The sequence below is a fragment of the Coturnix japonica genome, chromosome 5, assembly GCF_001577835.2.
Source record: "Coturnix japonica isolate 7356 chromosome 5, Coturnix japonica 2.1, whole genome shotgun sequence".
In the NCBI taxonomy this organism is placed as follows: domain Eukaryota; kingdom Metazoa; phylum Chordata; class Aves; order Galliformes; family Phasianidae; genus Coturnix; species Coturnix japonica.
Genome location: NC_029520.1, coordinates 39,919,189 through 39,936,403, shown reverse-complemented (window position 1 = coordinate 39,936,403; position 17,215 = coordinate 39,919,189). Strand labels below are relative to the sequence as shown.

The following is a 17,215-nucleotide window of genomic DNA, read 5'->3' as shown; positions in this document are numbered from 1 at the left end:
AAGATCCAGTTTGCCATTGGGTCCTGAATCTTAACTGTGATGTTAGAGTTTCTGTCTACTATCAAAGAGGACAAGATAGGAAATTAAAAAGATGGGGTCCTTTTTTGTCTTTTATTGTTTTTTTAAAATATTTTTCTATTTGTTTTGGTTTTGAGCTTTTAATTTTAGCAGAAGCCACCTCGTTACAGAGCACATACTCAAGTTCTGGTAAGGACTGGGGCTTTGTCTCTGCACATTAGTGTCAACGTAAAAACTTCATGTCGGAGTTTTTCAAAAGTTCCTTACCCAGATGAACATATAGAAATATTACATTAATTATGTTATGGTATGAAAATAATTCAAGTTTACAGTAGTGTTGGAGTGAGAAAACACAAGGTGAAAGAAACATTGTGCAAAAAAAAAGACCCCAAATCATCAGGTAGTAGATATGATTGATGACCCAGATGTTAGATCTTTATCAGTTGAATGAGCTCATCTCCAGTCTTTGGAAATGCAAAACTAAATTGGCATTTGCAGGGTATACAGAAGAGCTACTGGGGACAGAAATCTTTGCTGCATTTCATGCAGTACAATGCTACCATACGTATGCATTTTATGTATGTATATACACATGAAAATGTGAAAACCCTCCCTTTCCTTACTTTGATTGCCATCGATGAAAATGGTGATCTCCTTTCCTGTCTAGTCACTGCTTGACCAATCTGAGTATCATGAAATGAGTCCTAAAATTCAAATGTGAAGTCTTTCGTACTTGCAACTTTTTGTTTGTTGCTTTTTGTTTGTTTGTTTTTAAGACAAAAAAGCATTTTAAAATTCAGGTAGTAGTAAGGGTTGTAAAACTTTTTTTTTTTCAAGGTATGTTAATTTAGCAAAAGCTGAAATTTTAATAGAAAGTTCTCGAAAAAACAGTGTTTATATAAAGCTTTTACTCATCTGCTAAAATGGGTGAATAATTGATAAATGGTTAAATGATTCAGGCTTACATTTTTGTAATCTTTGAAGTACAGTAAGCACGTATTCCGTACTTCTTACAAGGCTAAGCTGTTAATTCATTGGCCCAATCAAGAAATGTAACAAATGTACTCTGAGCTTTCCTTGTCTTTGAGCTGATTTGCCCTGAGTGTTATATACAAGTTTGTACATACTAAGCAAATAAATATGAAGGGGCGAGGGGGGGGGGGACAAAAGATTTTATGAATCACTCATTGAAGTAAAATCTCAGAGAGGAGCAGACATTTCCTTTTTAAAGGTAGATAAGTGTGTGCAAATCACTTGAGATTTGTCAGTTGACTATTTTGGTTAAAGTAAGTTGCACTCAATCTTTTTAAAATCAAATTATTCAATCTATTGTTGAACAACAGCTTACAGTTGTTAAGAGTCCTCCTAGTTTGCCATAGAAAGTAGCACTGGGATTTGTACTTTGTTTCCTCTTAAATATATTTTGCAAACTCCTGCATTATAACAGAGGGAAAAAATTTCAAAACTAGCTTACCACAGTAGAGGAGTACATTGTTGAGTGCAGAGTTTGTTTTTGTTGTTGTTGCTTTCAGGAAAAGTACAATTTAGCTCACACAGAATCCATTTCCTTCTTACTGAATGGAAAAATAAGTGTTTTGCATTCTCTGACACCCATTAATGAGTCCATTAAACCCTGTTCTTGGATCTATTTCTTTCCCACCCCTCACCCCCCACCCTTATCATTCTCTTTCTTTCACTTTTTAGCCTCTGATACTACCTCATCTTCTCTCTCAAGAACAGAGTCTCCTCTCCAAGTGTTTGTGTCTTCTCATCTTCCTCATCCTAAATCAGATACCTTTGTCTGGCCCCATGCAGCCTCTCCATGCTGTGACCAAGTTCCTGAGCCCTGTTCACCTTCTCGCTGTAAATTGGTTTTCTCTTCCTGATGGATGTGTTTGTGTTGTATTTTTCTGATAATCTTCATAACTGATAAACAGTGTTTAAAATAATTTAAGCTTCAACAGAGTGTGAGTAAAATCTGGCCTTCCAGATGCACGTCATTTAATATTGAACTGATTTTACAAGTTTGTCACGTACAGACTCTTTTATTGGTCCCCAAAGATGAAAAGCTACAGACCAATTTAATGTTCTCTTCTCTTGACGGCTACAGAAAATAGTAGGTGTTTCAAAGAAGAGGCTATTGGACATTACTGCATTGGATGATTTAGATGTAATTATTTTCATTGCTGGCATCATGTGTCGAACAAGTATGTTTGTTCCAAAGGATTTCCGTGTTAGTGCTTAATGATGTTTAGATCCTTGATGGTAAAGCATTTAGCTGATTGCTTACAAACTTTCCCTGGAACTTCATATGAAAGAAAAAAATGCGCTGAATACCAGCATATATTTTCATAGTGCAGGTTGGATGTGTTGAAAAGATTCAATAGCAGTGGAGTAGTGAAAATCAGCATTTTTCCCTCCCAGATCAAAAGCTTTTCTTTTCACTAAGTGATGCAAGGTTAAACATGCTGTAAAATCAATTCACGTGTTTAACTACTAACTCTGGAGTCACACTGCCAGAGCATAGTTCAGGTGGCAGAGTAAAATTAAGTTAGTTTCCCAAGTATTTTGTTTTAATTGGTTATTATTTTTTTTTAAATTGTTCTTCACTATTTGATTTATGCAGTTACTAATCCAGTCTTAGGAACTTCACTTTCAATACCAGCTCGTAACTTGTATTATGTCAAAGATACTAATTCCTAACAAAATCTAGGGAACAAATCTTGCACTCACTGAGGTAGCTGACTTAAGACTGGAATTTTGAAAACATTACCTTAGAGATAAGCCTATGGCTGGAAATTCAGGAGTGCACTTCCTTTAGACTTCAGGAAATGTGTCCTAGAAAAGTTTAAGTCTGACTCTTCTTGAAGCAGTTGAATAGCTGATTAATTTCTATTACACCTTTGAGTGCTGTTGAATTGGATTTGCTCAGGCCAACTCTAGAAATAGACACAGCATTAAATTGCATGTTCTTTGCAGTGCTACAAGAGAATAAACATTACTCAAGAATGGAGGCAAATGGAATGAATGTAGAAGTTTATGCACATATACCATTATGGAGAGACCAAGTTTTCCATTTCAGATTAAAGCTACTGTGTCCTCAGGGAAAGGAGCTTCCAACATACATGAAAAATAGTGGAACTATGAAAAAACAGATATTGGAGTCCTTTGTATAGTGTAAATAATATATGAAAGTCAAAGTTCTCTGTCTTTGAATAAGTAAAAGTTTAGAACTTTGCCAAGATTTTCATAGCTTTCTACTATAGTTAACAGGACTGAAAATCCCATGTTCTCTTAGTTTTTTTTTCTTCCCTCCTGGTGGAACAGCAAATAAACTCTTTATATTAACTTGGCTTCCAATTTCTTGTTGTTCCCTTGAACAGAAGCATGGTTTTAGAGGTGTACCAAAGGTTCTATGAAAATATTTATGGTAAATAATAATATTCTTATTTATTTATTTGGTCATTTGGAACCCTGTAAACCTGATTTACAGTTTGAAGATTATCGGAAATCCTCTTGCTTTCTTGGAGTTCCTGGTTTTTGCCCATTGATTGTCTTATTTATCTCATTTTTACCTTGGATTTTAATTTGTGGTTTGATCTATTCAAAGGCAATCCATCAGATGCTTACTTTCATGGTTTTTACTCCCTTTTTTCAGTTTGTAAGTAGTATTCACTCTGAAGTTCCATTAATTTCTTAAGGACTTAAATCACCTTTTCCTTCACCACAAAATGTACATGTTTTGTCCATCAGTAATAGAAGTTAATAGTGTGTAAGGCAAGGCTGATGCACTTTGCTCATTCAATCACCCTATGGGCTGTAAACTTACAAGGTCTGAATGCACTCAACTAACATTTGCATTTAATAATTGAAGAGGCAGTATTCATTTCTAGAGGACTGCAAATGAAGTTATTATAGGAGGGTCTTGTACAACACAATGGCCAGCTGAAAGTATGTTGTCCTACAGGAGATTTTTTTGCCACAGCTTTTTCTAAGGAGAATGCTGGTCTAAAAGGCAGCACTGCAGCTTTTGTCATGGGTCATAATAAATTACTCCTTTCTCTTTTACAAGTTTTGCTTGTAGAATAAATCTCTTAAGTGTATGCTTAAAAATAGTGAAGTGATACAAACAAGCCAAAATAGAGAAAAACAAGAGTATAGATCAATAAAAATAATTGCTGCTTTAACCTGGATACAAAACCAGCAGTCTTTCCTTCTAACCAGTTATAATATAAAGCTGTACATTTGGCTTTGGATAGTAAATTTTGAATTTGTTTCCCTTAAAAAAGATAAGAAGAGCTGTAAAACAGCATGTTGGACAGTGGCAAAGTATTCTTCAGAGAGCTGGAAGGATGATCTGTAAACGATGTTGTCCATACATCCTTACCTCCATATGCACACAGCATAACTCCATGTACAACCATATTGAAAGTTCAACTAGATTAGTAATTTTTTATTTTGGAAGGTATCTCAGACACACAATTAATTTGATATAAAAAGAAATGTTGACTAAACCTGCCAATTTGTTGTATCAAATGAATCATTTCAGTGTTGTTTTCGTCCTGCAGAAGGTGCTGCCTCTTTCTATCATTTTTGCTTTGTTTAGCACAGTTCTCACTATGCCTCACCACTAATGTTCCTACTGGCAGCTTTGTGTGAATATGAAGTTGACAGTCACATGGCTTTTTTCCTCCTCATTCCTGCATGAGTGTTGCTGTTGAAGCATTTTTCCTTTATAATATAAAGGAGTATAATATATATTATATATATAGATTACATACAATACATATATATATTTATAAATGCTGAAACATTGATTGAAAACAGGATAAATGTAAAACTGATTTTGCTTTTGTGGTATGAAAAAATATTTTTTTGCTATTCTTGTCACTTGTTATGAATCTGTTTCATGAAACATGACATCCACATTGCTTTCTTTTACTTAGATGGCACATTTGATGCAAATTGATTTTGTGACTCTCCGAGCGCTGATTGAGTCTATATCTTAGTTCATATCCTTGTTAAGAATGTTTGGGGGAATGACCAAGGAAAGAATGGAAGAAGTCAGGACACGATTTCTGTTTACATTGTGTGACTTATAGTTGATATTAAAAATATCAGTTTTATGCAGACTTTCCTATATTTAGCTTGAGAAGAGTCTGAAGAGAAGTAAATTGAGCACTTTGTTGTTCACGGAAATGGAACTGTAGGTATATCTTGGAGAACAAAGGGTTCCATGTGAGACTGCTTTTCTTCTTGATTAAATTTTGTTTGTCCAAATCTGTTGGCAGGTCTTCTATATATGTTATTGAATTGAGACATTCGGATAATCATAGCTTGCTGCATATATTATGCTAGTGTGGTGAGCAGAAATTCTGTGAATTCTGGCTAATTGTTACAGGAAGCCTTTTGGTTTAAGAAACATTTTGATAAGTAAATGAAGACATTCTGTCCCATTTTGCAATGTGCAATGCAATTGTTATTCCCTATGTCGGTCAGTAAACAATTTAAATGATGTATGCTAGATTTTGCTAAGACAATCCCTGCTTCACTATTTTCCCATTTAGTGTAAGTAAGCCTTAGGGCTTGAAAGTGAGTAGATGGGATCAATTTAGGTGCTATAAATCCTGATTCCACACCTTTTGCATCCCAAAGGAGACACACTTTGCTGCCTGGGGTGGTTTTTTTTTGAAAGGATTTTTTTTCTTTATTCTTAAGTGTTGTGCTGTAATAGCAGATTTAGAAGATGTCTAGGAGAATGTTTGTATGCTTCTGAGATATGGTGAACTTTTAAACAAGAAATTCCTATTGTTCTAATGATACAGCTAAGTGAGCTATAGCTATTGTAGTGAAGATACATTTGAAAACATAGACCCAGATATGAATAATACAGATAAAGCTGGGAAGGGAGAAAACATGACTAAACCATCTGGCACCCAAGGGAGTTGCCTGTGTATTGAGGCCTCAAGCAAACTTGAAGCTTCACTTTTTACCCTCACAAGCCTCTATGTATCTTCATCACTTAGAACTGAGATTAATGTAAATGATGCAGTTGATGTGATTATAAAGATCACAGTCTGAGGACGCTGGGTTTAGAACAGGGAAGCTATTTCTTAAATAAGGGCTGATTTATTCACTGTCTTTTAACACGCAGAGCTAGAAATAAGTCAGATGATGCCTAATTTTGGCAAGCTAAAGATGCATCCAGGAGTTAGAGCTATTAGTATGAGTGCAATGTACCTGACAGATACTTAATTGGGTACTGTGAAAAGACTGGTTATTTATTTTTTTTTAATAAAATATATATTTAAATGCATATTTTAAAATTATTTTCATTTTTAAATTTTATTTAATAAAAGAAATAAAGATGCAAAATAGTGATAAAAGGTGCAGTGACTGTACTGATTAGACATACAAGGCTGTTCTGGAAGTCAGCCATCCTCCTTTTGGAGACTGTGTAGCCATGTGCCTGATGACTTTTAACAGCCACTGCAAGGAGGATTTTTAATGAAACAACATAAACCACAAACACTGGTGTTTTTCTGCTGTTCAACATATTTACTTTTTTGAGGCATTTAAATAAGACTAAAACATGGTGGATTTCAGAGGCTGGAGTTTCCAAATACCTTTGTGGGATGTTACATCATTTCTTTGTATTCTGCTTAAAATATGGTTTTCAAACTTAAAATATATCTCTTATTTAGTGTGTTGTTTATAGCTGACTTAAATTCAGGTGGTCATGCTGAATAATCTGCAGTCAGAGTTTCTAAAACAGTGAAGTTACTTGGCACTTAATTTACTGAAGTTACTGAATTTTAGATTATTAATGTTCATTTTTATATAAGCTGTAGTAATTTAATGAAAGCTGAGAGGTAAATATTTTTAGTGGCTTGATTGAGACTCTTGAAGCTTAATACTGGGACCTTAAAGCCCACCCACTTCCATCCCTCTTCCATATGATCAGGGCTGCCCCCCCCCACCAGATCAGGCTGCTCAGGGCTTCATCCAACCCAGCTTTGATGCCTCCGGGGGTGCGGTGTACACAGCTTCTCTGGGCACCTTGTAACCCCTTGTGCTAACAAGCCACTTTAATAATAACACTTAATGAAATCAATCTTATAGAAATACATAGACATCTTTTTTTTAATTGAGACATTTTTATTCTGACATAAAGTCCAGTTAATTACTATAGAAAACACTTGGTATCCACCCCATTTTAACTCCAGCGTAGGTGGTGATACTTCCCTAGCACTGCTTCTCATAGAAATTTTATCACACTGTAGTTCTTTTTATACAGAAATTGATATACAGCAAGTTATAATAATGTAATGCCATATATATTTTATGTTTAAATACATACTGCATACCTAAAATCTAGCAGCACTTGTGGTCTGATTAGAAGCCAGAGTCTGTGCTTTAGATTACATAAAATACAGGTCTTTTTAAATAATAAATCGAACGCTTGCTTTTCAGAAGGAAGGGATAAGATGGTGTCCCTTCTACCAGCGAATCACACGTCGCTTTTTTGTTTGTTTGTTTGTTGCTTTTTAAAGAAAAAGAAAAAGAAAAAAAAAAAACAAGAAAACTGCTGAATTGCTGAAGAGACTCCTTCGCTATGAGTTGCACTGGAGGTGTAACAAGGGGCCAGGCTGCAGGTGGTGTGCATTACAGACACAGAGGGGAGACTAGAGCTTCTTATGGTACCTCTGGCTGATGTTTCTTTTCAGATACGCTCCACGTGCTTCTTGCTTAGACTTCCATTTTGCCTTTGCAAGCCTTAAAGATATACAGAAACCTCAGTGAATGTTCAGGGATGCAGACTGGAGTGCGAGTTCTCTCATTAACCAGCAGAGGAAAGCAAACTCCACAGCCAGATGCTCTTTCAGGTCTCTGGCAATTCCTTGTTCAAATAGCATAAGAGATACTGATGATGTCCTGTGCTGTTTTTCTGTTGTTTTCTGTCAGGTCAGGGAAACATGATTTGTGCTTTCAAGCAAAATTTCCCTTCCAACTAATCTGCATACTAGCAACTCCTTCTTTTCTAATCTGCTGATATATCTTGTTGCATCTAAGAATGCATGTTTCATGTGAGGACCTGCTTCTCATTGCAATGCTCAGAAAATCTGTGATATCAAAAGCAGAGTTTTTATTTGTTATTTAACTGTTAGTTCTGAGCTTGTGGGAGATGTGCCTTCAGCCTGTGCGGGATTCAGGACTTTTATTGAGTTACCTGCCATTGTTTACCACTACAGCCATGTGACTGGTCTTAGCAGACATCTTACCTGATTCAATATGGAATATTTTACTTCCATTATTAATCAGGGCTGGTCAATCTGAGACTTTGTAAATTGTAATTATAAAACAACAGGAGGTGCATTGAAGTTTAGATGACAAAGAGTATAACTTAAAATATCCACGGTCTTGATTTAAAAAAATAAAAATACTATTTTTATATCAAAAGTAAGAATACAGTCAAATAACTGGATACACAAAGTACCATTGCCATTAGGTATTTCCTTGTCCTAGGAGATTTTTCACTTCTAGGACTTGGAAAAAGGTAGTATTTGGCAGTGATGTTCTAATCTCACGTGTAAATACTTTGTATTAAGGTAATTACCCAAAGCAACTTTGGGGATGTTCTTTCTGCAAGGAATTTTTTACCAGAAGGTGTTTTAATCCAGTCTTCCTGAACAGCTAAGGTTTACATTCAGAGCAGTTAACTGTATATTTGTGCTGGGGTTTGTTGTGATCATCTTGTACATTTTAACTCTTTTTTTAAATGCTATTATTAGTCTTAATATAGTCATCTAATTGCACTCAATGGAAAGACATAGCAATTACTAACATCAAAGTGCATGTAGCTAACTGAAGATTACAGTGTTACCATCACAAACCTTTTTTTGGATCTTAGGTTGTGATAAAAGAGACGGCGAGTTTAACAGAATATCCAGAGCAACACCAATGTGTGTCATGTTGAGCGTGTTTTTAGCATAGAATCTTATGGAACAGTATAGAAGCTTTTGTAACAGGGAACATTAATCAGCCGTTTTGAAAAAAATCTCCACAATGATGCATGTAAATTGAACATAAAGGAATTTGGGGGAAAAAACAGTTAAGAAAAGGGTTATGATTGAATGTTTTATGCTGCATGTTTGATTTTTATTCTTCTTCTGATTTGTAATTTTCAAAAATTACTTGTACAGGTTCGATCCATGCGACTTCAATAGCAGCTTCCAGAGTGGAGCAAGCACTGTCTGAAGTTGCTTCATCTCTGCAAAGCAGTGCCCCTAAACAGGGTCCCCTGCATCCTTGGATGACTCTAGCTCAAATCTGGCTTCATGCAGGTACCATGAAAGAAAAATATTTCTTGTTCTTTCCCATCCCATTTATTGCTAACTCTGTATATGATGGGGAAAAAAGGGTCGCAGCCTTTTGCTATAAAGCAGCTTGTCCACTGCAGCTGTGGCGATGAGCTGTTTAGCTCTTCTTTCTGGTTTCATTGATGTGAAAGACCCGGTATTGTTTGTCTGGATGTGGGGTGATCTCCAGTGGGTTTGTTACTGTTACGCTGCTCCCTGCCTCAGGCTACAGGGTAAGTCCGTATCACAAGTGACTGTTGTATAAAATTTTAATCAGATAATGATGAGGCAGCGTATTTTTACACTGTTACAGATGTCTCCTGTGCATTTGTTTTCATTGATACTTGCAGCAGAAAGATGTTATTTAGCAATCAATCAGCAGTTATTCTTTTTACTTAATTCTGCTCTCAGACTTGAGCACTTTTCAGTGACAGAACTATTTTATCATTATATTCACCATATATTCTATAGACATAATACATTTCCTATCATGTTTACTGTAAATGGTAACCATGTGTTAAAGCACTCTAAGATATATATTTCATCTTGGATGTGTGTTGCTAAGCTTTCTTTTGAGAGGAGTTGTATAATATAAGTGCTGGAGTTCAAATCATTTGGGAATTACTTTTAGTAAGAAATATTCATGTTTACATTCTACATACAGCACTGCATTTCTTGCCATTTGAATTTACATGTTTTGAATTATCCATTCTTTTATGTGAAGGTCATTACAGAACAATGGCTCACAGTTATTAATTACTATTTCAGGGCAAAAAAACACCACATGCCAACAGGAGATTGGAGAGAACAATGATAGTGATTGATAACTGACCTCATTTGGGGGAGGGAATGTTCTTCCAATGCCACACAGATTAAAAACAGAACAAGGCTCACCAAGGCATTCTGTAGTCACCTGCCTTGCAGCATGGCCTTACTGATTGTAAATATTTATAAACCATCACAGATGGCCATCTACAGTAACTTAGCATCTGCAATGCTGTAATTCCTCATCTTTCTGTGACAGTTTATTCAGTCCAAACAAATGACTGCTGCTGTTTCCACTACAAAGGAGGGGTCGGGTTGCTCTTTGCTGATTTCTTTGTAGTCCACAGCTTTCCCCTCTTGAAACTTCTTATCTGTGTGAGCATGGTCTTGTCGGGTCTCATCCCCAAAGGAGGAAGCGTAGGTGAGAAGTGGGAGTAGAGTGTGGAGCAAAGCAAAATAAATACTAAAGATCCAGAGGAGGGATGCAGCAAAGTGTAAAGGGCGCCCTAACTCTTTGTCTGTAGAGGTCAATGAAAGGAAAAAGCAAACAAGCAAAAATCAACCAAGACAGTTGCTGTCAGTCTTCAGAGAAGGTTCTTTCCTGTAGAAACATTCATTCAGAATAGAGTTTAATCCAAGAAGCACAATACGAAGCAGATAAAAGGTACCTTCATCTGTATAAATGGGATTTTTTAATAGAAAGCAGCCATAGGGAGGTGGTTGAATCGCCATCCCTGGATGTGTTTAAGAGCCGTTTGGATGTGGTACTCAGGGATATGATTTAGTTCAGGGTTGTTAGAGTTAGGGTTCTGGTTAGGCTGCAGTTGGACTTGATGATCTTCAAGGTCTTTTCCAACCTGGGTAATTCTATGATTCTATAATACTGCTTAACACCTAACCTGCAACACATGTTCTTTAAAAGAAATGAAGGCTTACCATTGGGAAATTGCTTGCTTTTTGGAAATCATGCCATGTTCAACTGTTTGATTCCCTGCATAGATATGTATTGTTTTACCTCTTAATGGGGAAAAAGAAATCTTCAGTGTGCTTTCATATTTTTTTTAAATGAGGATCTTGGATCATAGAGACATGAATAAGTTGTGTGAGTAGCAGGAGTGACAAGTTGTTTTGGAGACATGTATTCACCTGAACTATTACCTATAGTGGGGAAGGAGAGAAAATATTTTTGTATCGATATAAACTGTCATTCCAAATGTCATCAGTATAAATGAATGTGGCATTCAGTCTGAAGGAGTTGATTTTGCAGACAGCAACTGGCCTTAGATTTCTCATCTTGTATATACAAATGAACCCCTTCAGCCCTTCATCTCTGGGCAGACAATGTAAAAGCAGAAGCTGAGACTCATTATAAATATGAAAACAAAACAAAACTTTTTCAATTAGTACATTCTTCAATGTAATGGTATTAGAAACAGATCTGTCCCTAGATGACCAGTGGCTGTGACAGTTGCTTGACAAATGCATCAAGACTGAACTCGGCAATGCTGTGGAGCTTGTCTAAAAAGTAGATTGTTTTGCTGGTAAAATAGAAGCATAGTGCTCGAAGGGCTTGAGCTGGGGGGGTGCTTGAGGGCATTCTGTGAGTGGAGAGAGCAGATGCTGAGAAGTGGACCTCAGCCTTGGCATCTGCTTTTTCATCAAACTGTTTCTCCTCTCTGAAGTTTTCCCATGGAGTCATCTGGCACTGTCAGTTTTCTGCAGCTAATTTATTTTAAATTGCCATGTTGTTCTTTAAGCTTTTTCTCAGTCTGAAGTAATTTCTATTTTAAATAAACTGCTCTGTATTTTAAGGTATGTCCTTTGTCTTGTATGTATCACATGAAATTAACTTGAAATAAACAGCTCCAGATACAGAAATTTCTCAAATTCAAATTAACTCTCATGCTTAGCAGCTAGCCAGAACTTCCACATTCTATTCATTCTGTTGTAGTTTTCCAAATTTCCCTAGGACTTAGGACATTATACAGGGAAAGGCCACTGTATATTCTGACAGAATCATAGCAGTGTAACTTGAAGTACCTTTGTACAGAAGGGAATTATTTAAATAATCACATTTTAGGGAGGCTTGTTAATAATTGTCAAGTTACTGTGCTATAGCTAATGAGCAGTGCTGTGAAATCTATATTACAGTGCAGTATCTTTATAAGCAGTGTTGTAACCCGGCTAGTGTCAAAATCTCGAGTTGCCTATTAAATTAGCCAAACAATGCATATTTTTCACTCTTCAATTATTGCGGCAGCAGATAAAAATGACCTAAGTAGCTGATTAATTCCTGCATGTTATTTGCTGATTTTTCATAGTTTATACTCAGCACCTTTTACAGTGTGCTGCAGTAAGTGCATGCCTTGTGGTATGATTCTGCTTGCTTCTCCCTCACCTTACAGCTGAAAGTATGAACCACGGATCTCGTGAGTGCATTAAGCCTTCACGATGGTGTTGAATAAGTAGTTTTTGGGGTTTTTTCGTACTTCAATCAGTCAGAACATATAAATCACATTTTTCCTAACTGCATTTTCATTGGTAGCTCGGGATTGTTTATTTTAAAGTGTTTCAAGTATGATACTGGAGGATAAACAGTAAAACAAGGAGAGGCCAAGTGGGTAGCAATAAAATAATATAGTGTATTCTATTCCCACTAAAATCTCATTCATTCTGTAGTAATATTGACATGCAGGTTTTGGAAAAGCACTTCAGAAACAAACCAGTCAGAGCTTTAAAAAAATAATATATATATATAGTATATATATATTTATATTTATATATATAAATAAAAAAAATAACAACAATGAAACAACCTCACAATAGAATTCACATTTTATTCTCAAATTATGGCAACGACTTCATTTTTGGAGGCAACCAGTGGTTAGAAAAGTAAAATCTAAGGAAAAAGGAATTTCTCCAAGCGTTAGCTTTCGATTTCCAAATTGCATACCTTCACTATTTTGTACTAGTTTGCTATTTCCTGGTTATATAGTGCCATCTCTGACTACATCTAGTTCTGTATCTGGATCTGTGTTTTTATGTGTTAGTTATTCAGAGCAGTTGAGAGATTTTTCATCAAAAAGAATTTTATTAACTTGGTTTTGAAAATATACTGCATTCACCCATATGTCCACATGAATATACTATTTATGCTAGGTAGAATGTGTTCTGTGAAATCACTGAGTCATCCAAGCAGCAAAAAAAAGAATGCTTTTCTGGTAAAAATGACTCTTCTTCCATCACCAAAATCAGGTCTCAAAGTGAAAAACAATAATAACTCCAGCAACTCTACAGACATCAGTGAGAAACTAGAAAATGAATAGGACTTCTAATCTAATACTGCAGTTCTGTTTCTTGTTAGTCATTGTTATAAATGGGTTATGATTTTAAATAGTAACAAATAGAAGTATGTATGCTGATATTAGCAAGAGATGAATTATAAACATTGCATGGAGGTGATACACTATGCTGTACTGAAAATGACTGATTACGGATACCAGCTAGCAAGTCTGTCTGATGCAGTTATCTCAGAAGGAAGCTCCTTCAAAAGCAGACCAACATCAACCCCAGCCAGAGGAGTCAGCACAACTCAGAATCCGCTCCAGTGGTGTGAGGTCCTGATCTCAGGAGCCTCATCTGAGCCTTTAGCCCAAGATGGGAGCCCTACACTGGGCAGTGAAAGAAGCGTGTCCTGAACAGGGGGAGCTGGCCTCGCTGTTCTGATGGATATTTTGATTTAATTCCTAATATCTAAGACTTCTTTTGTACAGTGTGATACAATAGAATACAGCCATACAATTTGAGGCTCAGTTTTTTGGGTCTGTACTAAGATGGAAGAAATTTATATCTTAACTCGGAAACAGTCTGATTCAGAAAACTGTCAGGCTATCCACTGTTTTCTTCAGGAGTGTTTTAAATTAAATACACCTTTTGTATCTAATGAGATATGAACAAAGCTCTGTCAGAGTGCTGAATAAGCATTTCACTGCTACCTTATCTAGGAAACATTTCTCATCAAATACATTATGTTTCTTTAAAAAAGATTTTTGCTCTGAAATAGGGTACTGAACCAGACTTGACATATAATGACTGGTAATTGGAGCAATTGCTATTTCTTCCTTAATGACTGATATGGAATTCAGAAAAGCCCATTATTAGTTCCATGCTCTTATGTTCTTTAAGGATCTCTGCAGCTTTGTGTTGGGTTTGCTGTTCTAATTGTACCAAAGTACTGCAACACTCATGTTTAAAAATAAAGTAAAAAAATCCCAGACTTCATTTAAAAATAACCACAAAGAGTTTTAAAAAGACCACAAAGGATTTTCTGGTGTTTAAAGCAGCCATTTAAAACAATTTATGCAATAGTTTCTCGTAAGCTGAAGAACTTCTTAAGGAAAATGACCTTTGCCTGTTATGAAACAATTTGCACTTGTTAACATGTCACTTGTTAACTCAGCTGGTTGTGGTATGATGATGCAGGAATCATTCATTAGTCCTCTTTCATTCCACAGCTGAAGTCTACATAGGAATTGGGAAGCCTGCTGAGGCCACTGCATGCACCCAGGAAGCAGCTAATCTGTTCCCGATGTCACACTATGTGCTTTACATGAGAGGTCAGGTGGCTGAACTTCGTGGAAATATTGATGAAGCCAAGCGCTGGTATGAAGAGGCCTTATCTATTAGTCCTACTCATGTGAAAAGCATGCAGAGGCTGGTAAGTCTTGAGTTCCTGTTGGTATATTCTTCTGTTGCCACTAGTGATGTTGGATTGGGCGCTGTGGTCTAGATATGTGTCTGTCATTCTATCTCTAGTCTAAAAGAGGACTTCTTCACATTGATGCAATGTACACCTTTGTGCCGTGTGATTTCTTAGGTCCTTGAATTGTAGAGAATTGAGCATGTCCTCAAAAAAAATGTGTATCATTAATTCCAAAGGTGGTATCCCCACTATGACTGTACATGTTTGTTTATGTAACTTTATACATACTCACACATTTATTCTTACTACAGTAGGACAATTTCTTTCCCTTTCATCCAGCAAAGCAGAATAGCTACAATCAGCATCTCTTGCTCAAAGTTTCTGTTGGCACTTATGAATTATTCACAGAAATTTCTCATGCATCCCCAAGGGGAACATATGAGACAAAAGATCAGATAGGAAGACAGCGCAGATGAAGTTTTTTGTTTCACCTTTTCAGCATTTCAAGAGACATGAGCCTGCTGTCAGATTCTGAGAGGTTCATTTTTCTAAGGAAACCAGAATGAACCTAAACCAGTCAGCCTAAAACAGCGTAGTTCAGTGAAAAGGAGTGCTTTTGGTTTTCCTCTGAATCCACCTTGTAATAAATAGTCTGCAAATACTCAGCTGCTGTAAGAGACTTGAGAAATGAAAAATACCGTTGTATCACACTAGAATATCTTCTTATTGTCTTTACATTTAGGCAAACACACGCAACCTGGAAGAAATCCATTCACTTAAAGAGATTAAACATTTTAAGCATTCTCATAATTTAAAATCTTGCTTTTGCTATTTCTCTAGAGGTTTTCTGTATTAAGATGTTCTGAATATATGCTGAGAGATTTATGCTGCTTAGATACAAATATTGGAGATGTACACTTTTAAAAATACTAGCTCACATTGTTCAGCGTAGGAAGGAAGAAGTTCAGGAATCTGCTTTGTTCTAATCTTTCGACAATTACTGAAGTATTTTGAGGATGACATTTACACTGTTTACTGCTGCAATGCTTGTGTTCAGTATTGCTGCCTCAGTGTACCACTTTTCTTAGAGCTTAGCTTGTTTAACAAGCTGTATTTATTCATTTATTTACTGTTTGACAAATACCAGTTGTAGGTCATAATAGCTTTATTTATAAAATATGATAAGAAAGAAATGAGTGGATGATGCAGGAAGTTCTGACTTGTACCATACACATCCAGGCCTAAATCTTCAAGTAACATACTTGAAATTGTTAAAACTTGAAACTGGTTTTTATGGTTTATTTTTCTTTTAATTACAATTTTCGAATGATTGATATCTGATAATTGGTTCAATTTGAATTGAAAACTTCTTGATGTTAACATGGTTCTTTGATTTGAGATACTCTATAGTTGGCCAGAGAACAATGATAATTGCTTTTTGGGAATACACACAATTTCTCCTTTTGCAGTCTCCTTTTAATGGTATATTACTCTGGTTAAGGATTATAAACTAAACTGAGGATTATAGGTAAAACTTACAAGCTTTACTCTTTTCCAGTGCAACCTGTTTGATTCTAACTAACTATTTAGTACATATTCCTGAACATAGTCTACTGAGAAAGCTTCATCATCAACTGATAGAAGGATGCTTTAGTTGATACAATCTCACTTATGGAGAATAGCAGGGTTCCTACAGGACAGTATTCTGATTCTGGCTAGATTAATTCAGTCATTGATCCTTCTGCAGGGTGTGAGTTAAATGCTTTGTTGCTTGCTGGTTTCTCCATCCCTCCCAGAGAGGTCGAGAATGGAGTGATCTGAATCACCACCTGAAACCTCAGAACTGATCAAAATTTGCCCCATAAATTGAACCATTTTATGTTTTTTATTATTTACTTTTTTATTTACTTATTTTGTCTCATGATTCACTTTGCTTTTTAGCTATTGTCTTTAATGTCCATTGATAGTATTTCTGAAATTTGCAAAGCTTTGAAGCTTGACTTTATTCAGGGAATTTCTTCTGAAGCTGCTAATCTATAAGCTAGAAAAAACATCTTGAACTGGTAAAAATGTTAAGATCATCTTATAAATAAAAGAGATCAAATTGCTTGTAAAAATAAAAGTGTCAGTGAATTAGAAACAAGTATCTAGGAAAAGAGAATAACTGCTTTAGAATAAGAATTGAAGGAGTAAGGAAAACAGAAGGAATGAGCAATAGTGTGAAAACTGAAGTGGTTAAGAGTGGGGGAAAGTGTTCACCAAGGAAACAGTAATGATAGAATAGAGGGTTTGGAAGGAGAGGTTAACTCTTGTTAGTATTTGCCTTTTTAGTGGAGTGCCTAAGACGACATGACACAAAGTTGTGAGAATG

At 35.9% G+C, this 17,215-nt stretch overlaps 1 protein-coding gene across 5 annotated transcripts in view; it reads left to right on the top strand.

The window, feature by feature from the left end:
- TTC7B (tetratricopeptide repeat domain 7B) overlaps nucleotides 1-17,215 on the top strand; it is a 108,861-nt gene that overhangs the window by 70,623 nt on the left and 21,023 nt on the right. For 2 of the 5 annotated variants that reach the window (XM_032444884.1, XM_015865356.2), the window contains 3 exons: nucleotides 1,723-1,881; nucleotides 9,222-9,362; nucleotides 14,657-14,859. In XM_032444884.1, coding sequence (XP_032300775.1) covers nucleotides 1,723-1,881; nucleotides 9,222-9,362; nucleotides 14,657-14,859 — 503 coding nt within the window. Of the gene's footprint in view, nucleotides 1-1,722; nucleotides 1,882-3,628; nucleotides 3,680-9,221; nucleotides 9,363-14,656; nucleotides 14,860-17,215 lie in introns of all 5 variants that reach the window. The other 3 variants (XM_015865358.2, XM_032444885.1, XM_015865357.2) reach the window with 2 other exon arrangements.